Source organism: Anguilla anguilla, chromosome 18 (genome assembly GCF_013347855.1).
Source record: "Anguilla anguilla isolate fAngAng1 chromosome 18, fAngAng1.pri, whole genome shotgun sequence".
NCBI lineage: Eukaryota > Metazoa > Chordata > Actinopteri > Anguilliformes > Anguillidae > Anguilla > Anguilla anguilla.
This window is the reverse complement of record NC_049218.1, coordinates 6,093,821-6,121,023: the sequence shown is the minus strand read 5'-3', so window position 1 is coordinate 6,121,023 and position 27,203 is coordinate 6,093,821. Positions and strand designations below refer to the sequence as shown.

The following is a 27,203-nucleotide window of genomic DNA, read 5'->3' as shown; positions in this document are numbered from 1 at the left end:
ACAACACACACTCACACACAAAACACGTACACACATGCATACACGCGCGCACACATACACGCACGTACACCCATGCACACACACACATACACATATACACGCACACATGCACACCCATGCACACACACACACACAGTGTGCAGTGAGCTCATAGCTCTAAGTCTGTAAGGTGTGCAGAATGGGACTGAGGGCTGGAGTGGCCTCCCTGGGGAGCCGGATGCAGGCCTAGCTGGCTGTGCCGCAGCGTAGCCGCACTAAAGATCCACACTGAAGATCCACACTGTGTTTGGTGGGGTAGGGTGGGCTGGAGTGAGTGGTGCCTGTGGGGTGGGCTGGAGTGTTTGGTGCCTGTGGGGTGGGCTGGAGTGTGTGGTGCCTGTGGGGTGGGCTGGGGTGTGTGGTGCCTGTGGGGTGGGCTGGAGTGTGTGGTGCCTGTGGGGTGGGCTGGGGTGTGTGGTACCTGTGGGGTGGGGTGGGGTGGGGTGTGTGGTGCCTATGGGGTGGGCTGGAGTGTGTGATACCTGTGGGGTGGGGTGGGCTGGGGTGTGTGGTACCTGTGGGGTGGGCTGGAGTGTGTGGTGCCTGTGGGTTGGGCTGGAGTGTGTGGTACCTGTGGGGTGGGGTGAGGATGGACTGTGCTGGGCTGTCTGAGCCACACCTCTCCGCTCTGGCTGTGAAGCTCGATGGCGGGTTGGTGCAGTGGAGCGGGACAGAGCTGTGCAGACTGAGCACTGCTGCTGGGTAATTACCCGCAAACATGAGGAGCTGTACAGTCACACACGCGCACACACACACTCACACACACACACACACATGCACACACACACATTCTCTGGCTCTCTCTCTCTCACACATACAGGCGCACACACACACACACACACACACACACACACATTCTCTGGCTGTCTCTCACACACACACACACACTCACACACACACACGCACACACAGGCACACACTGCTGCAAGACGCTCTAACTCTCCCCTGCTATGCGTCCGATGCAGCAGGAGCCGGGAGAGGAGAGGAGCTCAGGAGTGTCTCAGTCCTGCGGCACTCTGAGCTACGCAAGCAGCCGCAGCTCCTGCCTGCTTCCTCAAGGACGTCCCCGCCGTCCTTACAAACACCCCCCCCCCCAAACCCCCCCCCCCCCCAAAGCCCCCCCACTCCGCACAGTCAAACAGACCTGGCCAGGGGAAAAGCAAAGCGTGCCATTACACCGCTAACACAGAGGTTCACACACTTAGCGGTTTTCCCCACCCGCAGGGCACTGAGCCCGAGTTAGCCTAGCGGCCTCTCCCCACTGTGTTAATGCGTAACGTGCGCTGAAAGCCGCGCACGGATAGGTGTGCGCCGACAACATATAATATAATGTAGGACAGAAGCACCGTTTACAGTCCAGGGGAAACCGTATCACCACCGGGTGAGAAAACAACTGATTTCAGCGCGTCGGGACAGGGTCCGCGTGGACCTGCGCGATCGCTCTGCCCGAAATCCCCCCCCCCCCCCCCACATCCCCCCTCGTGATCCAGCGCTGGACCGGTTCTAGAGGGCCACTTGCTGCTGACAGGGGCCCATCTGCGCAGGCCCAGGCCGCCAGTCCACCCCGTGGGCGGGGCCAGCCGTGCGACGGCGGCCGCTGATTGGCACGTGCCGAGCGCGGTCACTTGGAGAGTTCTAATCAGCCGCTCGCCCCCCCCCGGCTGAGTCACTCTGACGCTGACGAGGCGGTGTGCGGTGGGCGTAGCTCGCTCTGCTCGGGGGGGGGGGGCACAGAACGGCGGTGTGGGGTGGCGGTGGGTGGCGGAGGCGGTGGCGGAGGTGGCGTGGGCGATTGTGATTGGTGGGCAGGTCTTTGCCGCTGTGTTTTGTGCACAGAAATGTTGCTGTGAATCACCCTCCTCCTCCATCACTGCAGCGGTCACATTAAAAACAGAGCAGTGATATTATAAAAGACGAGTAAGGGGGAGGTACTCAGCTGTAATGTCTCATCCAGCCCTGGTGTGTAATCAGCTGTCATCCGCACTGCGGCCTGCAGTTACAGTTTAAAGGACATGCCTGCTCGTGAACGGCCTGTTATGAGTAAGAGCGGGTGATCTCACTGGCCGGCCGCCGGTGTTCCCGCAGGTGTTTGTTTATTAGGAACTGTGGTGGCTGTGGGTTATGGGCCAGGAGACAGCGATGTGGCTGAGGGTGGGGAGGTGGGGGGTGGGGTGGGGTGGGGGGATGATGAGAGCGAAGCAGGTAACTGGTTATGTGTAACTGTAGCATGTAAGTGACGTTGTGGGTGACTGAAGCAGATGTGTGGAGTTGTGGGTGACTGAAGCAGGTTTGTGTAGTTGTGTGTGACTATGAAGCAGGTGACTGTAGTGGTGGGTGACTGAAGCAGGTTTGTGTAGTTGTGTGTGACTATGAAGCAGGTGACTGTAGTGGTGGGTGACTGAAGCAGGTTTGTGTAGTTGTGAGTGACTGAAGCAGGTGGTTGTGGGTGACGTTCGGTCCGATGGCGGTGGCGGTGCCCTGATGGTAAAATGGCGGCCGCTCTGTCCCGTTGCTCTGCAGTAACCAGGCCATCCGCATGCTGGAGTGCCGGGAGAAGCCCACGCCGGACATGTTCGGAGAGCTGCTCCGCAACGCCAGCACCATGGGGGACCTGCGCAACTGCCCGGTGAGCCTGCCCCGCCGTCGCCACGGCGACTCGCCCCTGCAGCCCCCCTACCGTACCCTACTCTACCCTACCTTACCCTACCCTACCCTGCCTTACCTAACCCTAACCCTACCCTAATGCACCCTACCTAACCCTACCTCACCCTACCCTACCCTACCATAGCCTGCCTACCTAACCCTAACCCTACCCTACCTTACCCTGCTTTACCAAACCCTATCCTACCCTACCCTAACTCACCTTACCCTACCCTACCTTACCCTGTCCTACCTCACCCTACCCTACCCTATCTCTCCCTACCCTACCTCACCCTAACCCTACCCTACTCTACCCTGCTTTACCCTAACTCACCCTGCCCTACCCTACCCTATCTCACCTCACGCAGAACTGTGTCCCTCTTCATGTTCAGTCAGTTCAGTCAGTGTGGCCAGCCAAATGATTTCCCTGAGTGAGCTGGTTTCTGAGATACCGTATTTAGCACCTTCGCATTCCTCCGCTCGGTCTCTTTTGGAGCGGCTGAGCCAGCGAGCGTCAGGCTGAGGCGGTGTGATGAAGTGGAGAGAGAGTCGGACTCAGAACGGGGCGGGTTCGAAGCGCGCCGAGGCGCGTCCTCTGTGCAACAGGTGGGCCGGCTTGTTTACCGCGATGCCGCCATCGGCAGCAGAAGCCGCGGGTGAGTCAAAGCCGGGGCAGAGAGAGGCGGACCGGCTGCTGGGGGGGCGGGGGGGGGGGAACCGGCTGCTCCTGGCACACGCGGCGCGGAGAGAGAGAGCGAGAGAGAGAGAGAGAGAGAGAGGCAGCCGCTTCGCCAGCATGGCCCTGGCGTATGCTCTCCACCGCGCGTGTGAAAAGCATTGCGGGGGTGCGGTCCGGAGCGCGGTGGCGGCGGCCTGCCGGAGCGCGGGGGGGGGGCGAGGGGGCGAGGGGGTGGGGGGCGGCCGGCCGGAGCGCAGGCGGGGGGGGGGGGGGGGGGGGGGGCGAGGGATGGGGGCAGGGGGGGGCGAGGGGGTGGGGGGCGGCCGGAATGCTAATGGCGGGACGGCCGAGAAGAAGAAGGGGGCCTTTGTGAAGAGGGGGCCTGGGAACGGCCACCCCCCAATACAAACTCCCCCCTCGCTGCACCATGGCAACGCTGACCATCAGGCCCCTGAAAAGCTTTTTTCACCAATGGCCTGAGGGCCTAATGACTTGCATATTACCCTGCACCGGCTCAGGCCACTTCGACCTTGAAGGCTCCCCAAGGTCAAACAGCCACCATATGGTGGAGCTCTTATATGAGCCCCTGTAGCTCTCCCCTTCGATATCCTGACTGTTTAACTCACACATCTCCTTTGCATCCAGCCTCTTCAGTTTTAGGTTTTTGCGTTAAATAGTAACGACTAAAGTGATATTCGTTGTGTTAGTGGATAGTTAATCTGGAAACAGAGAAGGTGGTGTGTTGTTGGGAACTGGAGACTGGGGTTTAAGACCGTTCGAAAGCGTCAGCCTGATTTTTGGTCGGCGTCCCGGGACTGTGGCGAGGCTGGCCGTGGGAAGACTCAACGCCGCCGTTGTGAGGGGGAACCCGCCTCTGTTTATGGGGAGTTTGGCCCGTGCTTAATCCCTGTCTGTCACAGGCCATCACCGAACCGGGCCAAATACCCCGCCCCCCTTTCACCGGACCGGGCCAAATACACCCCCCCCCCTTTACTGGACCGGGCTAAATACACCCCACCCCCCCCACCCCCGGTTTCTCGGAAAACACAAAGCGCGAGTGCTTCCTCCCCGGGGCCACAGGGTCGCCGTGGCATTCACCTGCCAAAGCTCCGCCCCCCACTGACGGACCCCGCGGAATGTTCCAGAAGCTTTGAGCGGGGCGGGCTAGCCCATCTCCCTTACGCGCTGCACTTAGGATTCTGCTTTGCTTACCGTACGCTCTCTCTGTGTACAGGAAGTGTTGTCATATCCTGTGCAGTCGGTGTTGTGTGTGGGAAAGTTGTATTGATAGAACATTAGATTGTGATGTTTTGTTTTGCCCTGTGTGTGTGGAGGAGGTGCTTGCATGATCACCCTAATTGCCCCAGAGGGCAGGTCAGAGTCGTATTGAATTGAATATCGTTTTTCAGTTCTGCGGTTTATGTGGTCGTGATGCAGTCAGAGGTCTGAAGACGGTGGTCACCCCCTGATGTCATCACTGGATGTCATCATTGGGCGTGTGTGGGAGCTCAGAAGTGTGTGGATTATTGAGGAGTGTGGGCATGTATGTGTGTGTAGCACTGGGAAGAGAAACAGTGATGTAATGTGCTGTTTTTTTTCTCTCTCTCTCTCTCTCTCTCTCTCTCCCCCTCCCTCTCTCTCTCTCTCTCGCTCTCTCTCCCCCTCCCTTCCTCTCTCCCTCCCTCCCTCTCTCTCCCTCCCCCCCCCCCCCCCCCCCCCCCCCCTCTCAGGCTAGCTGTGGGGAGAAGCTGCGAATTCGGCGGGTGCTGATGAACTCTCCTGAGATCATCACCATCGGGCTGGTGTGGGACTCGGACCACTCCGATCTGGCCGAGGACGTGATCCACAGCCTGGGCACCTGCCTTCGCCTGGGCGATGTAAGGACCAGCCCCCCTCCCCCCAAACCTTACCCACCCACCTACCGCCCCCCTCCCCAAACCCCCTCGCCAGGTCACGTCTCAACCACACCTGCCTTCGCCTGGGCGATGTAAGACTGCCCCCTGTCCCCCTCCCCAAACCTTACCCACCCGCCTACCGCCCCCCTCCCCAAACCCCCTCGCCAGGTCACGTCTCAACCACACCTGCCTGTGCCTGGGCGATGTAAGGCTGCCCCCCGCCCCCCTCCCCAAACCCACCAGCCCGTCCGGTCGCAGAGAGAACCTGAGCTCGCGTGACTGAGCGGGAAGCTAACGGGAGCCTCGCGCCGGGGCAGCTAGCTCCTCCTGACCTGCAGAGGGCGCCACTCTGCGACCGCGTTAGCCGCACGCCGCCGCGTTTCGAGAGCGCTCTCCGCCGCGTTTCCGGGCCGTGCGTGTAGCGGGACCGCGGGAGGGGCGCTACGGCTCGCGGGCCGCGGGGGCGGAGGTCCTGGCGATGCTGCTTCGCCATCGCGAGGAGACGCGCCGCACAGAGAGCTTTAAGGACACGCGAACACACACGCGTTTATAACGGGGCCCTTTCAGCCCAATGGAGCCTCTTTCCGTTTCCATGGCAGCCCTCCAAAAATAGCTTTATGAGAGCGCGACAGCGGCTTCCAGTGTTCAGGCACACTGAGCTGCGGTGGCTTCGGTGTTCAGCCGTAATGAGGGGGGGGGGCTGGCTGGGTTCTTGAGGACAAGTCAGCAGGGGGGGGCCCGTCGCTGTGCTGGGATGATGGTGATCTGTGCCCTCTCTCTCCCCCCCCCCCAGCTCTTCTACAGAGTGACGGAGGACAAGGCCAGGCAGTCGGAGCTCTACCTGGTGGGCATGGTGTGCTACTACGGCAAGCACTACTCCACCTTCTTCTTCCAGACCAAGATCCGCAGGTGGATGTACTTCGACGACGCCCACGTCAAGGAGGTAAACGGGGGCAGCTCTTGGGTGTGTGTGTGTGCGTGTGTCGGCGTGTGTGTGTGTGTGTGTGTGTGTGCGCGCGCGCGCTGTGGATTGCATCTCATCCTTGAACAGTGCTAGGGTTCCCTCAGGAATGAATCATCCATTGTGTGTGCTCCCCCCCCTGCTGCTTGTTGCTGTGAATCTCTCTGACCCCCCTGGCGGTAGAGACGTAGCAGCCTGCGGCGTGCTCGTATGATACCACCTGCCCTTGTGATTCGGTGTAGGTCTTGCTAACCTACTTAAGAGCTTGGTTTGGGTCGGACTGTAATGGGTTATTAGCTGGGAGTGTATGGGATGTAATGGAGTGTTTCAGTTGGGTTTGTAGCATGGTTTTAATGGACTGTTCGGTAAAGGTGTAATGGTTTAATTGGGTATTGGGTAGAGGTGTAATGGGTGTAATGGGGTTTAATGAGAGCTGTAATGGGGTATAATGGGGTATTGGGTAGAGGTGTAATGGGGTTTAATGGGGTGTTGGGTAGAGGTGTAATGGGGTATAATGGGGTATTGGGTAGAGGTGTAATGGGGTTTAATGGGGTATTGGGTAGAGCTGTAATGGGGTATAATGGGGCAGTGGGTAGAGCTGTAATGGGGTGTAATGGGGTATTGGGTAGAGGTGTAATGGGTTTAATGAGAGCTGTAATTGGGTATAATGGGGTATTGGGTATGGCTGTAGTGCAGATAGTGGTTGGTGGCTTGCGCAGGGCTGTGTTGCTGCATTGCAAACAGGGCTTTAATGTGATAATGGGCTGGCTGCCCTGGATCAGGCCCAGTGCAAACAAAGCAGCTTTTTCACCTCTCTGAAAGGCCGGCATGTGAGCCATAGAGCTTCCACTGCGGTGGCAGAAAACAAGGAAATCCCTCCTTTGTTTTAGCCCCTACCGAACGGGAGGGCGTGGCATGGGGTGGGGGGGGCAGGGGCATGTGCGGCCAATGAGAAAGCAGCACCTCGCTGATGCTGTGTTCAGAGACCCCCACACTCACACACACTCACACACACACACACACACACACACACACACACACACACTCACACACCCTGGACGCAGTCTGCTCTGATTGTACTGGACCGGTGGATCCTCCTGTCAGAGCCTGCCTCAGTGGGTCAGCGGGTGGGAGTGGAATCCGTTCTGTTTCGGACAGAAACTGCCTCTCCTAAAACAGAAAAAAAAAAAACCCCAAACTGGGTGTGTACCGCATCCCACGCTGCGACTACATAACCTCACTCGCCGGGCTCTGTTTTTCACATCTGACGCGCGTCGTCGTCCGCGAGCTCGTCCTTTCGAAAGGCGGCGGCCGAAGGTCGAGGGTCTCGGTTTGAGAGAGCTCTTCCGGCGCGGTCTCTCGGTCCCGCTCTTCAGCCGCGCTCCTGGTTCTCCTCCCGGCAGATCGGGCCCAAGTGGAAGGACGTGGTGTCCCGGTGCATCAAGGGGCACTACCAGCCCCTGCTGCTGCTCTACGCTGACCCCCGGGGGACGCCCGTGTCGGTGCAGGACCTGCCCACCCACCTGGACCTGCGGCACTACAACAAGGCCTACTACGACAGCGAGGACTCGGGTACGACGCGGGGGGGTTTGGGCGTACGGTTGGAGGAGCCGTCGCGTACTCTCTGACGTGAACCAATCATCGTACTTTGTGGCGGAGGGCAAATTCTTTTTATTGGCTGAGTTAAAGTTGATGATTGGCAGCTCATTGTAGCTCCACCTATTATGGGTTTTATAGCATTATGCGCAAACAGCTCAGCAGCAGAAGTGATAGTAGAGGGGCTAAGGGCTGGTTGCTAACAACACTACAGGGAGGCTGCATGGTGTAGAGGTTAAAAGAGTTTGCCCTGTATCTCAGAGGCTGCCAGTTTAATTCCTAGGTGAGGCACTGCTGTCGTACCCTTGAACAATATGCTTAACCTGAATAGCTTCAGCAAGATATCTAGCTGTAAAATGGACATTGAGGTAAACATTGTCACGTTTATAAAACTCTCAGGTATTCAGTTTTCTGCCTTTTTTTTGTTTCTTCTTTCTCCTAATTTCCTGTGTCCAGGCCGGGAGCCGTCCATCTCCAGCGACACCCGGACGGACTCGTCGACGGACAGCTACACGTACAAGCACTCGCACTCGCACCACGAGTCCATGGTCAGCCACTTCTCCTCCGACTCGCAGGGCACGGTCATCTGTAACCCCGACGACACGGCCTCGCAGAGCAGCGTGGAGACCGCAGGTACCCGCCCGCCCCGCACACTGACCCCCCTGGGGCTCCATTACCCACAACCCCCCTCCCTCCCCCACACCTGTCACCGTCTGATGACATCATCTCACACCACACTCAGGTTGGACTCCATTACCCATAACCTCCCTCCATAACCCCCCTCCCTCCCCCCACACACGTCGCCATCTTATGACATCGTCATCCCCACACCGCTCTCAGGTTGGACTCCATTACCCATAACCCCCCTCCCTTCCCCACACATGTCACCGTCTGATGACATCGTCATCCCCACACCGCTCTCAGGTTGGACTCCATTGCCCATAACCCCCCTCCCTTCCCCCCCACACACGTCGCCGTCTGATGACATCATCCCCACACCGCTCTCAGGTTGGACTCCATTACCCATAACCCCCCTCCCTTCCCCACACACGTCACCGTCTGATGACATCATCATCCCACACCACACTCAGGTTGGACTCCATTACCCACAACCCCCCTCCCTTCCCCCACACACGTCACCGTCTGATGACATCATCATCCCGCACCCCGCTCTCAGGCCGGGCCGTGACCTCTTGGCTGTCTCTCGTTGTTAAGGGCCAGGGACGGACAGTGAGCCGGCGCAGCGGCCGGCGCCCAGGAAAGGCGGGACTTTGGACAGGAAGGGCGGGGCCGGGGACAGAAAGCGGAGCTCTAGCCGGCCGCGGCGCTTTGAGGAGCGGGGCCGCGCCCCTAAGGCGGACGAGGCGTCCTCCGCCGGCTACCACAGCGAGGGTAGGGAGCGCGCCCCGAGCCCCCTCTGTGTTTAGATAGCAAACACCCCGTCAGCGAGCCCAGCTCTCACCCGCACGCAGAGCTGGAGCCGCCGCTCGGCAGACGCTAGCGGCTGCGCTCAGATGAGGGTAATGTCAGTTGACAGCGTAGCTGATTGGCACGCTGTGGCTAGCCCGAGGGCTCACTCTCTTCTGGCTCTGTTGATGTCCATTTGCATTGCATTTCCATCGTCCTGTGATATCCATCACTCTGTCAGCTCTGATGAAGACGCACTGTGCTCAGGAAGAGCTAATTCTCTCCTGCTCTCTCATTTTCTCCTTCTGTCTTCCTCTATTTCTCTCATTTCTTTGCCCCCCTCCTATGTAACTTTCTCCCCTCCTCCCTTTCCTCTCTCCCCCCGACTCACTCTCTTTCTCTTCCCCCCTTCCCTCTGCCCCTCTCTCCCCCCACTCTCCCTCTGCCCCTCTCTCCCCCCCTCTCCCTCCTCTCTCCCCCCTCTCCCCCCCCTCTCCCCCCTCCCTCCCTCCCCCCCCTCAGGTGAGACTCTGAAGGAGCAGCAGGTCCCCCGTGCGGGGGGACTCAAACCCACGTCCAGCCGGCTGAAGGAGTTCAAGGAGACCATGAGCAACATCATCCACAGCCGCCCGCTCTCGGCCTCCAGCCTGGGGCTGGGGGGGCGGGAGTGCCCCCCCCGGGCGCGGGACTGGGACGTGGAGAGCACCAGCAGCGAGTCCAAGTCCAGCTCCTCCGGGGGGCGCTACAGGCCCGCGTGGAAGCCCAGGCGGGAGGCGCTGAACATCGACAGCATCTTCAGCCGGCGGCAGGCCGGCTACAGCCCGCTGGGCTCCGCCCCCCTGGTGGAGGACGCCGACGCGGCGGGGGCGGGGTCAGGGGCGGGGGCCGGGACGGGCACGACGGCGTCCGGGACGGGGGCGAGGACGGGCACAGGCGTAGGCACGGGGGCGGGGGCTGGAGCTGGAGGGCGATCCCGGACCCTCCCCCCGCCCCAGCCCCGCCTCATTCAGAGGATGGAGAGCGGCTACGAGAGCAGCGAGAGGAACAGCAGCAGCCCCGTCAGCCTGGACACGCCCCTGAGCGAGAGCTCCTGCCCCGGGGCGCACAGGTACCCCACACGCCTACTATACGCACACACACACACTCATACACTACATACGCACTACACACACACACTCATACTGTACATACTCATTTATACAGTACATACTCACTTATACACTACATACACACTTATACAGTACATACTCATTTATACAGTGCATACTTATACACTACATACACACTTATACAGTACATACTCATGTATACAGTACATACTCACTTACACTTACTTACACACACTTTGAGACAGATGCAGTGCACAGTGTACTTAGGATTCGTGTGTTTGTGTCTCAGTTGGGTCAGTTGGCTGTATTAAATATTTTAACAGCGATGGTAATAGTCCCCCAGATGAATTCATTACGACTCTTAAGTTTAGACGTCTGGAGAAGCCAGTTCAGTGAGCTGTTGAGTGACAGACAGTGCTCATGTGATTGCTCCCCCCCCTCTCCCTCTCCCCCCCTCCCTCCCTCTCTCCCTCCCTCAGGGACGCGGGGTCCCGGAAGCATTTTGGCCCTGGCCCGTCCTGGCGCAGCGTGCCCAAATCCAAAAGCAGCAGCGCCCTTCTGCAGGACCTGAAAACATCGACCCGGGGCAGCAGCCACCTCAGCCTGGGTACGCTGTGTGTGTGTGTGTGTGTGTGTGTGTCTGTCACAGTGTGTGTGTGTGTGTGCACGAGTGTGTGTGTGTGTGTCTGTCTGTCACAGTGTGTGTGTGTGTGTGTGTGTGTCTGTCACAGTGTGTGTGTGTGTGTGTGTGTGTGTGTCTGTCACAGTGTGTGTGTGTGTGTGTGCACGAGTGTGTGTGTGTGTGTTTGTGTGTGCACGAGTGTGTGTGTGTGTGTCTGCGCGTGCGTGTGTTTCTTCGTCTGTGTGTGTGTGTCTCTGTCTGGTTGTGTCTGTGTGTGTCTCTCTTTGTGTACACAGCCAGAGACAGGCCTGTCAGGTCAAACACAGTGTTAGGGTGTGTTCGGGTTACTCTATTTATCAGTGTGTGCGTAGCGCAATATGATATGTACTTGTACATACCTCGTATCCTCTTCCTGCTAAGTCTTGTGATGCTGGTGCGTGTGTGTGTGCGTATGTGTGACGTGTGTCTGTGTGTGTGCGTATGTGTGACGTGTGTCCGTGTGTGTGTGTGTGTGTGTGTGTGTGTGTTTGTTCCTCAGGCGGGGAAGGCCGCAGCGAGCTGGACGAGCTGCAGGAGGAGGTGACGCGTCGGGCCAAGGAGCAGGAGCTGCAGAGGAAGAAGGAGAAGGAGAAGGAGGCGGCCATGGGCTTCAACCCCCGGCCCAGCAAGTTCATGGACCTGGACGAGCTGCAGAACCAGGGTAACGAGAGCGGCCTCCTCTGCTCTCCACACGGGGGGTTTCCACACACAGGCCTTACTGTGTGTGTGTGTGGGACAGGGCACTGGGGTCCTGTGTGTGCGTGTGCCTGTGTGTACGAGGGTATGTGTGTGCATGTGCATCTGTGTGTGTATGGGGTGTGTGTGTGTGTGTATGGGGGTGTGTGTGTGTGTGTGTGTTTGTGTATAGGGGTGTGTGTGTATGTGTGGCTTATGGGCAGGTGTGTTGGGTGGATCAGTCCATGGAGCCTGAGTGTCCAGCTGGGCTGCAGAGGAAGCACAGCTGCCCTCTGAATGGCCTAAGCTGAACTGGCTGGGCCAATCACCGGAGGCCGCTGGAATGGGGGAGGGGTTTGGGTGTGGCTGTGGCCGTGGAGGGCGGGAGTGGTTAGAATGTGGTTGTTTTTTTCTGACCTGCGTGATCTTGTGTGAGATCCCGCCCCCTCGTCAGTGAGGTCGGCCCAAGGTGTGCTGCCGACTGCTCTGTGTGGGTTCTGGGAGCGCTCTTACACACACAGGAAGACATTTACACAAGCACGCAGCACACGTCATACACACACACACATACAAATCTACATGCAACCATGTCCAACACACACAATGTATGCACGCACTTTCCCACACACACACAAATCTACATGCGCATGAAATCATCAACAACACCGAACATGCTCACACTCACACGCTCACACACACACCCAGACTAAACTCACACACGCAGACACACACACACTCTCACCCACTCACACTCACACGCACATATACAGACCCAGATTAAACTGACACACACACATTACCACACAAATGCAGCAGGTGTGTCGCAGGCTTGTGCAGCGCTGGGATTTCTGGGATTGCTGGTCCTCCAGGGTCGGGTCAGGTCGGGGCAGGGGTTGGGCGAGTGCTTCGCGCCGGGCGGGGCGGGGCGGGGCCGTGCCGGGCGGGGCCGAGCCGGGCGGGGTCCCCTGTTCTAAGCCCCTCCCCCCGCTGTGTCGTCCGCAGGGAAGGGGGACGGCTTTGAGCAGTGCCTCCATGAGGCCGATGCGCTCCTAGAGCAGTCCCTGCAGCTGGAGCAGGCCGACGACATGGCCGCCGCCCTCTCAGTGTGTAACCAAGCTGTGTGTAAGTAAGCCTAACCTGCCTCTGCCTGCGCTCCCTTACTACCGCCTCTAACTGTCCGTCCGTCCGTCTGCTTGTCTGTCCGTCTGTCTGTCTGCCTGTCTGTCCTTCCGTCTGTACGTCCGTCTGTCTGTGTCCCTCTCTGTTCTGCTTCCCTGCGACCCGGCCTCAAATTCGCACCCTGCTCCAGACTTTTCTCCCTCCCTCCCCCAGCGCTGAAATTTGGAATTGGGCTGTTCTGAAATGACCCTCGCTCTCAGCCCTTTCGGCTCCGGTGCACTGCGATTGGGCGCCGGTCCGCGGGAAAGCTGTCCGTCTCGTCCGAAAACCTCACAGAGAGCGAGGAGGAGGCGGAGCCGTAGAGTCAGATCTGTAAATGTAAACTTCCTGCTCTTTTTATTCCCGAACATTAGTAGGGGCAAATAGCCCTGAATCACTGATGATGTGGAACGATTTTGGCCCGTCTGAATCCAAGACTGTGTTTCTGATATTGGGTAAGGTCACCAGCCCTCAGTGTGAATTTGACCCCAAACACTGAGAGGAGTGGGAGTTTCCGAGCTGTTTACCCGTTGCTGTGGTTACCAGGCAGCCTGCTGGCCAACCCTCCACAAAGGGGGAGGTGGGGCATGTGACTGACAGCTGCAACACCCAATCCAAATGCTGCTAGCCCCCTTCTGGCTCCGCCCTCTTCTAGCTGCTGCTCCCAAAATGCGCTGTTTTCTGTCATCCGCACCGCAGGAAGGATCCTGCACCCTGGCAGAGGGTCGGGATCCTGGATGCAGTTTTGCGGTTAAGCAAAGCCACTGTCCTCTCTCTCTCTCTCTCTCTCTCTCACTCTCTCCAGGGCATGAAGTTAACTTCTTCACCCACTGGCCAGAGTGGCTCGTGGATTCTGAAATTACCAGCCATTGTTTTTACGTTATCAGCTGCATTACCTTCTACAGTGTTACACAACCTGGTTGGTTACCTGCCAAATTGGCTGCTAGAGTAGAAAATCTTATCAGCCTCAATCAAAATTTCACTTGCATTTGGCTGGTGGCAGGTGTTAATCTCATACCCTGTCTCTCTCACTCTGTCTCTCTACCTCTCTCTCTGTCTTTCTGTCTCTTTCTTTCCTTTTCTATCTTTCTCTGCATTCCTGTTGTGAGCGGTGTTTCTGTCTGCCTGCCTGCCTGCCTGTCTGTCTTTGCACAAAACTCTGTGTACCTGGGCACTCCTGATCTTCTCACAGAGGAAGTTCCTTCCTGTTTTGCAGCACGGTGACACTTTACTGTACCACCCGATCCTCTTGTCTGTGCACACTACCCTGTGTGTGTGCCTCACTGTTCCTCAGTCTGCAGCCAGTTCACTTTCAGAGTTTGGTAGACAAATAAAAGGTGGCGTTAGAGAATATTTATTTGGATTCTCTATCTCAGTATTGCTTGTTACCTGAGATTCCAAGACCACAAAGTGTTTGTTGAAAAATACCATATAAAGACTTCAGAGGTCGAGAGAAAATAGGCTAGTAAAAGCTCGCTTTTAACCTTTTTTTAGTTTTACAACTTATTTACTTTTAACATTGTTCAGTTTCATTTGACCATTTTGCCATTACGTACAGTGAGTGTGGGTCTTTCAGCCCAGTAGACATAACGTTAGCGTAATGTTAGCGAAACGTTAGTTTCCCATCGTCAAACCGCCCCCATTTGTCTAGTAACGCTGTCCATGTGACCTCATTCACACACCCCCCCCACCCACCCCCACCCCATCCCGTCCCATTGTTTAATCACATGACCCTTATTAGTGTTTTATTTTTGTTACAAGTTGTTTTGCATGCTCCCATAACTCAGTTGTTTATTTCTACGTTGTTTTTTTTTTTGTTTTTTTTTGTGCCTTTTTTTTTGTTTTGTTTTGTTTTGTTTTGTTTGTTTCCTTTGCATTGTAGCTAAACTAAGACTTACCATGCATGAGGGCTACGCTAACACACATAGCAGAACTGTGGCTGATAAGAAGCTGCAAAGGTGCATGAGGAGGGCCCGAGGCCTGCAGCAGCGCATGCAGCCGCAGCAGGAGCCGCAGCCGCCGCAGCCGACGCAGCTGACGCAGACGCAGGGCCTGCCCAGGTACCAGCCGCCAACCGCCAACCGCCAACCCCCGCCGCTAACACCAGGGGGCGCCCCCGCGCGCGGACTCCAGGGGGGAAGCGCGCGCCTTCGCAACGCGTCCGCCGAGACGCGCCGGGGTTCTGACGGGTTAGGGGTGTTCGTCGTGGACCGTTTTTTGGGTTGCGTTGCAAGACTCAAAATGTGTCAAAAGGGTGCCTAGTGTTGGTTCTCTCTGCTAGCTTAAACACTGGTAGAGTCTCTGCCTGGTTGTGCATGAAAAAAATGAATCATTTTACAAGTAGCCAGAAGTGAACGGTCTGATTGGGGTTCACTAATAATAAAAAGTATGATCTAGTATCAATTTTCAGAGAAGTAATTCAGTTACCCCTTGAAGAGTGTATATATAAGGATATATATGAGAATTGGTTAATTTATTTGAAGTCGACTTAATCTTGTATTACACAAAGCCCACTGGGAAAGGGTCTTGTGTGATTTGTTTGCTGATTTCTATTTACTGCACATTTGGAGCACGTTAACTTACACTCTGACCTTTGCCCCTTGTTTGCCATGGCCTGAAACGGTTATCAAGGTTGAGGACTGGCCTGTGGGGTTTTCTTCTTCGCCCCAAAAGGTCCTTCTGTGGCATTTCTGGCCCACCGAGCTTGGGAAGAGTATCCGTGTCTGTTCCTCTCTCTCTCAGTGTAAAGAAACTGACCTGGGAACGTTGCACACATCGCAGACACTTAGCCACATCCTGCTCGTCCCTCAGAGAAGTCATGTTATTCAGGCAGAATTGAAGCTGGCCATGATCCCTCAGTTAGCATTGCTATAAGCTTTACCCAGGATACAGCGCGGCTAGCCGCAGAGAGAGGCTAGCCGCAGAGAGAGGCTAGCTTCTGAAGGGGTGAATTAGGCCCCGCCTACATGTAGTGATGTCATAGGGCCCCGCTGCGTATTGATTGGGGGCTATTGCAGCCGCGTGTGACTACAGTAAGGGGATCTCACGGCTCTAGGTCAGATGCTGGCGCTTGTGCTTTTTTTTCGACCTTTGACCCCAAACGGCAAGACGTGCGTGTACGCGTGTGTGCGTGCGGGGACCAGAATGCATTGCGGTACGGTACGGAAAGCGTCGGCAGGTGAGACGCGCGCTCACAGCGATCGTTGGCTCGTTTTAAAATCAGTGAGACCAACGTTTTGATGGATTACTGAGAGCCATCGTAATTACTGAAGTGTGTTTTAGGAGAAAAGCACAGAAACCATAAGGACTTCCATTAGGAGGAACGGACTCTTCCCAAGCTCAGAAACCTCTGGCTGTGTGCATACAAGATGAGAGCGTACAGTACTTACAGTAACCCTCAGTAGAATTCCATATTTATTCATAAAGTGGAAATTAATACTGCTGTGTAACAATTTTATTTCTGCATTTGTATGGGTTGTGAGGATAAAGCCAATTGGATTAGTGTGATTTATGGCCTTCCTCAAGTTACGTGATTTAATTATGCAAATTAACTTGGTTAGAGTCCATTTGAAGAAGCTTTCCCTTTGTGAGAAATATGTAAAATATATACAATATATCCTCTTTGGGAGGAGGAGTGTTTCAGCTGGTCGGTGAGAGATATGAAAAACGTTTCATATTCAGCACCCTTCAGCTGCCTTTACCCCTGACCGAAACTCAGAGCTGACTTCCTGTGAGGTGGTTGTGCAGGAACATGCAGGTGCACAGGTAACCTGGAGGGGTGGGCAGGTGTGTGTTCTGTGGGCGGTGCCATGGGTGGGCTGCTCAGTGTGTGTAGCAGTGATGATTGACATGTCTGCATCTGGAGTGCTGTGTTACTGGTGATAGTGTCATGCATGGGGGAAATGGGTGCTTTTTGATTGGCTGGTGACACGCTCTCTGCTCCGCCCCCCCCCTCTAGTGAACAGCCTATCCCGGGCCAAGTATTGCTGACGGCCGCTCAGTTGGAGGACCAGGAAGCTGAAGAGAACGCCACCCTTGGCCCGCCCCCTCCTGTCCACGTTAAGCCCCTCCCCCCATGTAGAAATATGCCCACCGAAGCCTTGAGCCACCTGCCTCCCTGCCCCTCCCGCGCTGTGGAGTTCCCATGGAAACAGGGCCCCAAGGAGGAGGGCGGCGAGCTCCCAGCCCCGCCCCCAGGCCCCGGCGGCGGCGAGCGCGAGATGAGAGGGGAGGGGCGGGAGCGCCCCCCGCCCTGGGCGGGCGCCCAGCTCGCCGACGTGGTCCCGGACGAGGGCCCGCACGCCCGGCACGCCCGTAAGCACAGCGTTGCCTCCTTACCCTCCCTCTCCCTGGACTGGGACGGCCTGCTCATGGAAGGGGAGGGCGGAGCCCAGCCCGCTCAGCCCACGCCCCCGCCCCTGGCTCCGCCCCCCCGGGGCCCGGGCGACGCTTCGGACTGGAACGCCTTCCGCGCCGGCCCCCCGGTTCACGCACCGACGCACTCGAACCCTCGACCCTCCCTGCCGGCGGACCCCACCCCCGAGAGGGAATACTGCAGCGTCGCAGAGGAGTACCCCCAAAGCTACCCCAGAGCCCCGTCCCGACCGCACGTTCACACCCCCCCTCTGCAGGCCCCCCCGGTCTCCAGCGCCGGCCACAGGCTGGCCCCAAACCCCGACGCCCGAAACTGGTCCTCCTGGAGCCTGGACGGGCCGGACGGCATGGACACGCCCTTCTACGCCCCGCCCGACGGCCACTGCAAGCCGGGACGCCCCTCCTCCCCCGCCGAGGGGGCCGGGCCGCTGCCCGCCATGCCCGTGGAGCGCTGGGCCGAGAACGTCGCCCGATACTACAACTCCCAGCATGCCCCTGAGCCGGACCGCGGCTCCCCCAGCCCCGAGCTCTCCGAGCTGGACTCCCTGTACCAGGCCAGCCTGCAGGCCTCGTGCGCCCCCAGGGTCCTTCACAGCGCCCACCCGCTGCATTCTGGGAAACCAGGTACCCACCACGCTTTGGTGCAGGGCTGCCCCACCCTGTTCCTGGAGATCTACCATCCTGTAGGTTCTCATCTCAACCCTAATATGCCACACCTGATTCTACTAATTAGCAGCTCGGTGAGCTCTCTAGCTGTTGAATGAGGTGTGGCTTTGTTAGGGTTGGAGTGAACACCTACAGGATGGTTGATCTCCAGGAACAGGGTTGGGCCCTGCTTTAGTGCTTTTAGCATTGCGCAGAGAACTGCATTCCTAAAACACTGCACTTCGGTGAGTTTGAAGAAGATTCAAACACAGCGACGTTCAGTAGAGTGGAATTTAAGATGGCTATCAGCCTGCAATTCCGTTTCACCCATGGCACTGTGCCAGAACTCCGGAATCTTCTACCGCCTCCTTCTACCTGGTGATATTTAATGAGATTTATGGCCTTTTGATGTACGGTGCTGTTTTTACGGGCTTAAATAGGAGTGCACTCGTATTTCTTAGAGAAAAGGAGCAGTGATTCAGCATGTGGCTGGTATAGCGTGTAGCATGCAGAAGCGTTAGGGTTCCCTGCAGATAGCAGGGTTAGCGTGTAGCATGCAGAAGCGTTGGGGTTCCCTGCAGATAGCAGGGTTAGCGTGTAGCACGCCGAAGCGTTGGGGTTCCCTGCCCATAGCAGGGTTAGCGTGTTGCACGCAGAAGCGTTGGGGTTCCCTGCAGATAGCAGGGTTAGCGTGTAGCATGCAGAAGCGTTGGGGTTCCCTGCAGATAGTAGGGTTAGCGTGTAGCATGCAGAAGCGTTGGGGTTCCCTGCAGATAGCAGGGTTAGCGTGTTGCATGCAGATGTGTTGGGGTTCCCTGCAGATAGCAGGGTTAGCGTGTAGCATGCAGAAGCGTTGGGGTTCCCTGCAGATAGCAGGCTTAGCGTGTAGCATGCAGAAGCATTGGGGTTCCCTGCAGATAGCAGGGTTAGCGTGTAGCATGCGGATGCGTTGGGGTTCCATGCAGATAGCAGGGTTAGCGTGTAGCACGCAGAAGCGTTGGGGTTCCCTGCAGATAGCAGGGTTAGCGTGTAGCACGCAGAAGCGTTGGGGTTCCCTGCAGATAGCAGGGTTAGCGTGTAGCATGCAGAAGCGTTGGGCTTCCCTGCAGATAGTAGGGTTAGCATGTTGCATGCAGAAGCGTTGGGGTTCCCTGCAGATAGCAGGGTTAGCGTGTAGCACGCAGAAGCGTTGGGGTTCCCTGCAGATAGCAGGGTTAGCGTGTAGCATGCAGAAGCGTTGGGGTTCCCTGCAGATAGCAGGGTTAGCGTGTTGCATGCAGAAGCGTTGGGGTTCCATGCAGATAGCAGGGTTAGCGTGTAGCATGCAGAAGCGTTGGGGTTCCCTGCAGATAGCAGGGTTAGCGTGTAGCATGCAGAAGCGTTGGGGTTCCCTGCAGATAGCAGGGTTAGCGTGTTGCATGCAGAAGCGTTGGGGTTCCCTGCAGATAGCAGGGTTAGCGTGTAGCACGCAGAAGCGTTGGGGTTCCATGCAGATAGCAGGGTTAGCGTGTAGCATGCAGAAGCGTTGGGGTTCCCTGCAGATAGCAGGGTTAGCGTGTAGCATGCAGAAGCGTTGGGGTTCCCTGCAGATAGCAGGGTTAGCGTGTAGCATGCAGAAGCGTTGGGGTTCCCTGCAGATAGCAGGGTTAGCGTGTAGCATGCAGAAGTGTTGGGGTTCCCTGCAGATAGCAGGGTTAGCGTGTTGCATGCAGAAGCGTTGGGGTTCCCTGCAGATAGCAGGGTTAGCGTGTTGCATGCAGAAGCGTTGGGGTTCCCTGCAGATAGCAGGGTTAGCGTATAGCGTGTGCTAGTGGCGACCAGGGCTGCAGGGCCAGACTAACCTGGTTGTCTCCATAGCGATGGCGGCGGCGCGGAAGCTGCTGTCTGGGATGGCCACGCCCGGCCGCTCCAAAACCCCCACTGCCGAAATCGAGAGGAGCGCGTACAGGACCCCCGTCTGCGCCAGCCCCCCCGCCCACCATCACCAGGTGAGCCAGTGGCACACGCACACGTGTGTACACACACATACATACACGTATACACACATGCACACGCATGTACACACGCATGCACATGCACACGTATGTGTACACACATTCTCACACACATTATACTGTATTAGGAGTGTGTGCGGACTGTGTGTGAGTGTGTGTGTGTGTGTGTGTCCCAGCCTCCCTCCTCTGTGGGCCAGGAGCGGCTGCATTGTGAGGACCCGTCCGGCCCGCGGCTGCATTGTGAGGACCCGTCCGGCCCCCGGCTGCATTGTGAGGACCCGTCCGGCCCCCGGCTGCATTGTGAGGACCCGTCCGGCCCCCGGCTGCATTGTGAGGACCCGTCCTACAGCGCTGAGAACCTTCGCCGTATCGCCCGCAGCCTGAGCGGCACCGTCATCAGAACCCGGCCCGAGCAGCTCGCTGGCTCCCACAGCTTCGTGAGTAACACACACACACACACACATGTACACACACACACACACACGCACACACACACACTGTAGACACACTCACATGCACACACACGTACACGTGTACACATACACACCGTAGACACACACACACATACGCACACACTGTACACACGCACACACACACACACACACAAACACACACAAACACAGACCCACACACACACACATATACAAACACACACACACAGTCATGGACAGGGCTGTATCTGACGTTTATTAATACTGCAGACGTCATTCCACCATCACATGTCTACATACTGTCAGCATTTGTCATCCAGTGAGTGTTTCTGCGTGTTATACTGCCATCTGGTGCCTGTGTGATGCAACTGTGACTCTGTGCAGTGAGGTGTAACCTTCGGTTGCGCTTGTCTTCTGTCGAGCCGGAATGTTTTATATTTAACTATAAAACAAGCGGTCGTTCATCGCCCTGACTTCCCGCTGTCTCACGGTTTCTGTTTTTCGTTTCGCAAGAGCGTTGCTGCGGACGGGGAAGGCATCCGCCCCTGTGAACCTGTTCTAACTCCATCTCTCTCCCTCTCTCCCGCCCCCCCTCCCCCGCATGATCCCCCCCCGCCCCCGCCGTGTGGCTGTCCACCCCCCCTTCTGTTCACGCCTGAAATAAAGGAGCCATCGGTCGCCAGGACGACGAAGCATGCGGAAGGCAGAGTCTCACGTCGCGCTAGCCCCTCCCCCCACCTCCCCGCCCCCCACAATCCCCCTGTGTTCCCCGCTGACCCCCAACACCACCATCAGCACCACCAGCACCAACACCACCACCATCTCCACCCAGCCCAAACACCTCACCCGTCCCAGCAGCTGCTGAGGCCCACTGTGACGGGGCCCGTCCGGGGACACCCAGGTAACGGCCCCTCCCTCCCCAAACCCCGCCCCCTCTGCCTGTCATAGCCATACTGCAGAACACAGGTGCCATCTGTGATCCTGCAACCCCTCCTCCTCCCCAAACGTCTTTACAGATGCATATCTTTGCGTGCTGTGTGTTTATCTTGCTAGTTTAAGAATTTAAGCCATTTCTTGGACTGGTTTTCTTTTAAGTCTTTAGAATGTTTGGCATGTCATGGGGCACCTGAAGAAGTGTTTGGGTGTTTGTGAGTCCACGTCGGCCCCCCCTCCCCCCCTCCCTGCTAACAGTCCCTCCCCCCCCCCTCTGCCCCACAGGAGATTCCCAGAAGGCCCACAAGTTTTTGGCTGTGCTTGACGGGCGTGAAGCTCTCCCCAGCGAAAGCTACCACAGCGTGGCACTGAGCTACGGCACGCTGCCGCGGGCACCTCGACGGACGGCCTCGGGGTCCTCGCTGCCCAGGGACAGCGCCCGCACGGGCGATCTGCTCCAGCAGCAGCAGCCCCCCCACAGCCACGCCCACTACGCCACCCTCGCCCACCCCCGCCACTCCGCCCCCGCCGGCCGCCTCGCCCCTTACGGGCAGCCCCCGCCCCCCCACGGCGCCCACGAGCACCCCCTCCCCCGGTACCGCACCCTCCCCCACCCCCACCCCCAGCAGCTCGAGGGCCCCGCCCAGCCCGTCCGGCTCGACGTGCCCCCCGACGGAGACTGGCGGGGGAGCGAGTACAGGAAGGCCCCGCCCCCGTCCCACGCTCACCCCCACCCCCACCCCCACCCGCACCCGCAGCCGGCCCCCAGGCCCGCCCCCTACGCCAGGGGGCCCCCCGGCCGCGCCCCGCTCTGCTCCCTGTGCCAGCAGGTCCCCGCCGAGCCCTCGCGGTACTACTGCTACTCCTGCGGCATGTACATGTCCCGCTTCCGGCCCACCAGCCGCTAGAGCGCCCCCCGCAGGAGGGCGTGAACACTGCGCGAGCTGTTCTGTACGGGACCCCCCCGACGACGCCTTTGGGACCAGCTCTACGCCGTCAGCGCGCTGCGGAGCAACCGACCGGACCGTCGCCCCAACCGACGCTCACGTGGAACGCCAAGCTCGCGGCTCACTCTTTTGCTTAGGGTAACCGTTAAACGGTGCTGCGTCGTCACAATGGCCCGTGGTCGAGAGAGACAGGGAAAGCCGCGGAGGGATACGTTCGTTCCGTCTCTCTGACCGGAACTACTTCCGGCTGCGACAGGACTTCTCAGCGTACCGCTTCCTTTACGCCAGAACGGAAGTGTTGTCGTCGTCCTCTCAGTCGAGACGGAACCTCCCTGTCCTTTCCACAGGGCTGCCTTTCTGTTTTATTTTTTTAATGTGTTCAGCGAACGTGTGCGTTAGCTCCTCTGTGGACTCTGGGGCGTGAGATGCAGACGTGTTTCAGCTCCTGGGGAGCGATGCGCTCGGCTGCAGGAGAGCACACGAACCGGGACGTCCCGTCAGAACACAGAGGCGCACCGAATTTGGGGTTGTATGGAGGATAAATGCACGCAGCGCTTTTGCCCCGGTAACACCCCTCCAAAACGGGCGGGGCAAAAAGAGGGCGGAGACTCAAGGCCTTTATGACTGTGACCAATAAAAAAGGGGAGGGGTCCCAGCGCTTAACGGACACCGGTCAACAGAGGAGTCGACCAATCAAGAGGAGGTCGCTACAGTGGCATCATTCAAAATTAATATCTGGGAGAATCGATTTAGCCACGATTGCCACGGTTTCATTTTTTTCATGCAATTAAAATGGACGCCTTAGAAAGACAGTTACTCTGACTTAGAGGAGCAGCTGAAGGGGTCCTACGTAGTTGAGGTTTTGATTTTGTTTTTGTTTCTGTTTTTTTAAAAAAGGAGCAGGTCTTAGTCTTTTACACTTAGCAATTTGGCTCCTTTGTGAGGTCCTCAAGCTTTTGTTTTTACTTTGAGCTATTTATTTTTAGGAGACGGGTAGGTTGTGTATAGCTTGTACAAATGTTTTAACTGAATGCTTCTTGTACCCAGAAACAGGCCTGCTTTACTTTTGTATTTCTCTATCCTACCATTGTCTGCTAGCGTCGTAGAGTTGGTATGGACTGAACATTTTAACCTTTCGAATGGAGAGGTGACCGTAACTTTTCCGTAAGTGGAATTATTCGTAGCAAACAACTTAGCCTTGCATTTAATGTTACAGGCATAGACTGCCTAGATGTTATACTGAATATTTTTTTGAACTGTAGGAGAAGATGTAAAAAAAAAAAAACGCTATATTTTAAGACGATGTGAGACGTCTGTTCTCTAGTGCTTTGTGTTTACTTTATGTGCATAAAGACGAGTTGAGCGCATTTCAGAAGTGCAAAGGTAGATACCCACCACTGTTCTGACTCAATTGCCTTTGTTCCCCGGTTTTCTGGGGGAGATATTCCGGGCTAGCCTATTTTTTTAATAAACGTGACGGCACTGCTACGTAGCCCATTAGCCTCGTTAGCCTAAATACCGTGGTACAGGATTGAGGTTCGAACGTCTGAGAAAGGTACCCACTGTTAGGATCATGGAAGACGTGTTCCGTTTTTGACATTTAAATGCCTACCCGAAATAACTCTAAAGAGGGCTTTGCCAAATCGTGAGTACTAGATTGGTAGCATTAGGGCCCAAGTCTAAGTTAATGAATAATATCCTCCGGTTTTTTTGTTTTGTTTGTTTGTTTGTTTTATTTGGCGGAAATTCCACACCATTGGGTCAGCAAATGCTTCTGTATTTACAGGGTTTAAAATATGTGATTTAGCCTTATTGTACTGTGGTAGCGACATGCTCCAGTATCATTTCTCTCTCTCTCTCTCTGCGTAAAGAATACTACTTCATTTGTAATTCCGAAAGATTAAACTCGATCACGTACAGGAGCGTCTTGCTTTCGGAGGGTGACGTACCGTAGAAATGGGTCCTAGAAACCAAACTATTTGGAGGCCTTGCATATGCACAATGTTCGGAGTTTAGCGAAGGCCAGGATGTTAGAACAAAGTACGAAACGGAAAACGGACAAGATATACAGCCTTAAGGACTAATGCTGTCGGACACATTCAGCAGTCTGATCAAATATTGAAATATTATATTAGATGAAATATTTAATCAAACTGCTGAAAGTCTTCTGTCAGTTTTATTTATTATTTGCAGACATTGTACACATTTGGTGCCCATTTATGATTTCCTATTTTGCTTGAAGTTTTACGATTTCAGTTTTACACCTTAATGGCTATGTTTTTGTTTTGTTTTTTTAATTGATTTTAATTTGCAGTGTCATTGCCAACAGGAGTTAAACTGCACTGCTGCTGGGAAAAAGGGTGGGTGTTGCTACACAAATTGAGATTTGGTTCTCTTGAAACAACAGAAGCAAAAACTGGAATGTCTAACTTTGCAAAGATTAGCTGCGTTCTGTCAGTGAGGATCTGCCCTGTATTCTTCCTGGGGTTATATGGTCAAAGAAGCTGAGCTAGTCTTGAGTCCTGGTGTGAATGCTGCAAAACACTGCACCCTTGTGGATTTCCAGTAGAAGTGCAGCTTACAGATGTGACCTTTTTTTTACATTTTTTTTTTTTTTTTTTAAACAAACAGGATTTACAACGACTGTATATACACGCGTGTACAGATATTACTAGCCTTCGGAATGAAGTGTGACGAGGATTTCTTGACAATGTAAAGGAATTTTGATGGCTTTCCACTCGTTTGTAAATGCTATGCTGGCAGATGGAAACTTGTATTTTTGCAATAAAGTTACTATGACGATCTCCAACAGGAGCAGGGGCACAGTTGAACTGCTGTCTTGTCTTGTGTTGGTTCCATTCGCAGGTGAACCGGATGGAATGGTTCGTTCTCACATTTTTGCTTTTTGCAGCCACCGGATGCTTTCTGGGTGTGGGATTTGGAGAGCCCGCAGTGAATGATCCATGTGGTTTCAGCTGATGCCTGCCTACCCCAAGCGATTTTGGGGGAGATTTTTGCTGGTTCCCGTCATTATTTGCTTCCCATTCATGTACTGTGTGTGTATTGGCACACGTAATATCATAGGGCTTACAGGTTTTGGGAATTGTGATTTTAGCAGTTATATAATGCATGCTTTGTGTTGGTTATGTTAGCCACTTGGTTTTTTTTTTTTTTTAACATTTATTTTGTAGATTTATCACGTCTATATTTAGAATGTGCCTGTTATTTGGTCAGTAAAATACAGACAGTTTGGTGCCTGCAGGTGAGCTGCTGCCTCTGCAACCCGCCCCCGCTTGAGCCGTAATGGCTGTCTTTCCGCCGGGGGAATGCATGTGTATCACGACAGGGCACGCTCCCCCCCCCCCCCCCCCCCCCCCCAACCCCAACTTCGGCTTTACTTCAGCAAGAGAGAGAGGAGTGACCCCAGGAAGCAGAGGAGAGATGAACGACCATGGGACAGGGGTGGGGAACGTTGCCTACCACCACTCTAACCCCCCCCCCCCCCCCAAATTGTGCTCCCTATCGTTATTCATGTTTGCTCTATGCTCTCATCCCTGGCCACTCACACGCCCTGGATAAGAGCTCTCAAAGTAACGCAGTCACTGTAGTGTTGAAAAGATGTAGCGGCACCATTTGCTTGGTAAGATTGCACCGCAGCTGTTTCAAGTGACTCCAGACCATGTCGAATGTCTCGATGTCTGCAGTCCAACTGCAGTGTAAATACAGCCTTAGAATAAATCTCTGTGTGTGTGTGTTTGTGTGTGTAGTGTGTGTACCCTGTATGTGTAATGCCTAGTAGCATTTGCATAGATGGTGCTGTGTCTCTGTGCTGTTTGGCGCCATCTGCTGGATTAATTGCAGTTGCTCTTTAAATGACTGAAGTGTGCAGATGGTTTGACGGCGCTTCCTCTTCCGGGAATTGCATCGGTGTTCCGTGTGTTTGCGAGCGGTTGTAAAATATGTTTACCGTCGTCTCCCGCTGCCCTTCGGCAACCCCCCGTTCCCCCCCCCCCCATGCTGCCCGTGACCTGGCAGTGGTACCAAAACACCAGAGTCCGTCCCCACCCCCACCCCAGCCCCGCATTGCTGACCTTTTCACTCTGCCTACAGGGGCTTTAGAGACCACTGTGCAGATCTGTTACATCGCATACGCAGCAAAAAATGTCCTACCAGTGCCTCCCCACCCCCATACACACACACACACCCCCACACAGTCCCTCACATCAGCAGTACACAGATGCACACACACCAGCACACCTTCTTAAATCTCTGTTGATGGCTGCATCCTCCAACAACCCTGCAGAAAAAAAGTATTTCATTTCTTTCTGACAAAATAACTGCAACGTAAAGTGCTTTTGATGACAAAAACGTGTTGCAGTTATTTTCAAAGATATTTCTTTTTTTTATTGAATGTAGTGGTTTCAGCATAGTAGAATATGTGGTTCTCGAGAGTTGGACCAAAAACTTGTCCCCTAGAGGGGACAAAAATGAATTTCTGAGTCTTAGGAGGTTATGTCATCTAAGGCGTCTTGTTTAATAAAAGTACATTTTACCTGATAAAATCATCTCCTTTGTAACCTTGGGGCTTGGACTGAAAGCACAGAAACTTTGTTCAAAGGAAGAACATGAAATATCAATCCTCAAAAATCTTAATCTGTACTTTGATTCTGGATTCTTTAATATTTAAAGCATATTGCTGTTTTAAATTGTTTATATATGAATGCAATACCTTTGGGTCGAGGGTTGCTGTATTTTTTTCCTTGGTCATGTTGCCGTTCCACCACAGGAAATGGTCCTGGTTTGAGTCTGCATGTCCTGGATTTTTCCCCTTGTTTGGAATCATTGTGCAAGGAAACCTGCCAACTTTTCCCATAGGCTGCGTATGGACTGTATAGCTGCATCTCTCCCAGATGGCTTGCGGGCTTGTTTTGCTTTGTTGGAAGCAATTCAAGTCATTGTAACCCTACAATGTAGTTGCAAAACCTACAAAGTCTGCATTCGTGGTGGTACCTTTTTACTGACAAAAAAGCCCCTGAAGTGTAAAATGTATGTCTTCCCG

General features: G+C 55.4%; 1 protein-coding gene across 7 annotated transcripts in view; it reads left to right on the top strand.

Moving 5' to 3' along the window:
* usp54a (ubiquitin specific peptidase 54a) overlaps nucleotides 1-24,975 on the top strand; it is a 44,471-nt gene extending 19,496 nt beyond the window's left edge. For 2 of the 7 annotated variants that reach the window (XM_035400602.1, XM_035400606.1), the window contains 16 exons: nucleotides 2,560-2,665; nucleotides 5,089-5,235; nucleotides 6,047-6,196; nucleotides 7,618-7,786; nucleotides 8,267-8,443; nucleotides 9,026-9,202; nucleotides 9,740-10,325; nucleotides 10,806-10,933; nucleotides 11,487-11,648; nucleotides 12,665-12,784; nucleotides 14,703-14,880; nucleotides 16,779-17,818; nucleotides 19,697-19,827; nucleotides 20,010-20,270; nucleotides 20,931-21,165; nucleotides 21,483-24,975. In XM_035400602.1, the coding sequence (XP_035256493.1) occupies nucleotides 2,560-2,665; nucleotides 5,089-5,235; nucleotides 6,047-6,196; nucleotides 7,618-7,786; nucleotides 8,267-8,443; nucleotides 9,026-9,202; nucleotides 9,740-10,325; nucleotides 10,806-10,933; nucleotides 11,487-11,648; nucleotides 12,665-12,784; nucleotides 14,703-14,880; nucleotides 16,779-17,818; nucleotides 19,697-19,827; nucleotides 20,010-20,270; nucleotides 20,931-21,165; nucleotides 21,483-22,105 (4,390 nt within the window). In that variant the 3' untranslated portion in view covers nucleotides 22,106-24,975. Of the gene's footprint in view, nucleotides 1-2,559; nucleotides 2,666-5,088; nucleotides 5,236-6,046; nucleotides 6,197-7,617; nucleotides 7,787-8,266; nucleotides 8,444-9,025; nucleotides 9,203-9,739; nucleotides 10,326-10,805; nucleotides 10,934-11,486; nucleotides 11,649-12,664; nucleotides 12,785-14,702; nucleotides 14,881-16,778; nucleotides 17,819-19,696; nucleotides 19,828-20,009; nucleotides 20,271-20,930; nucleotides 21,166-21,482 lie in introns of those variants that run through there. The other 5 variants (XM_035400604.1, XM_035400603.1, XM_035400605.1 and 2 more) reach the window with 5 other exon arrangements.
* Nucleotides 24,976-27,203: the final 2,228 nt, after the last annotated feature.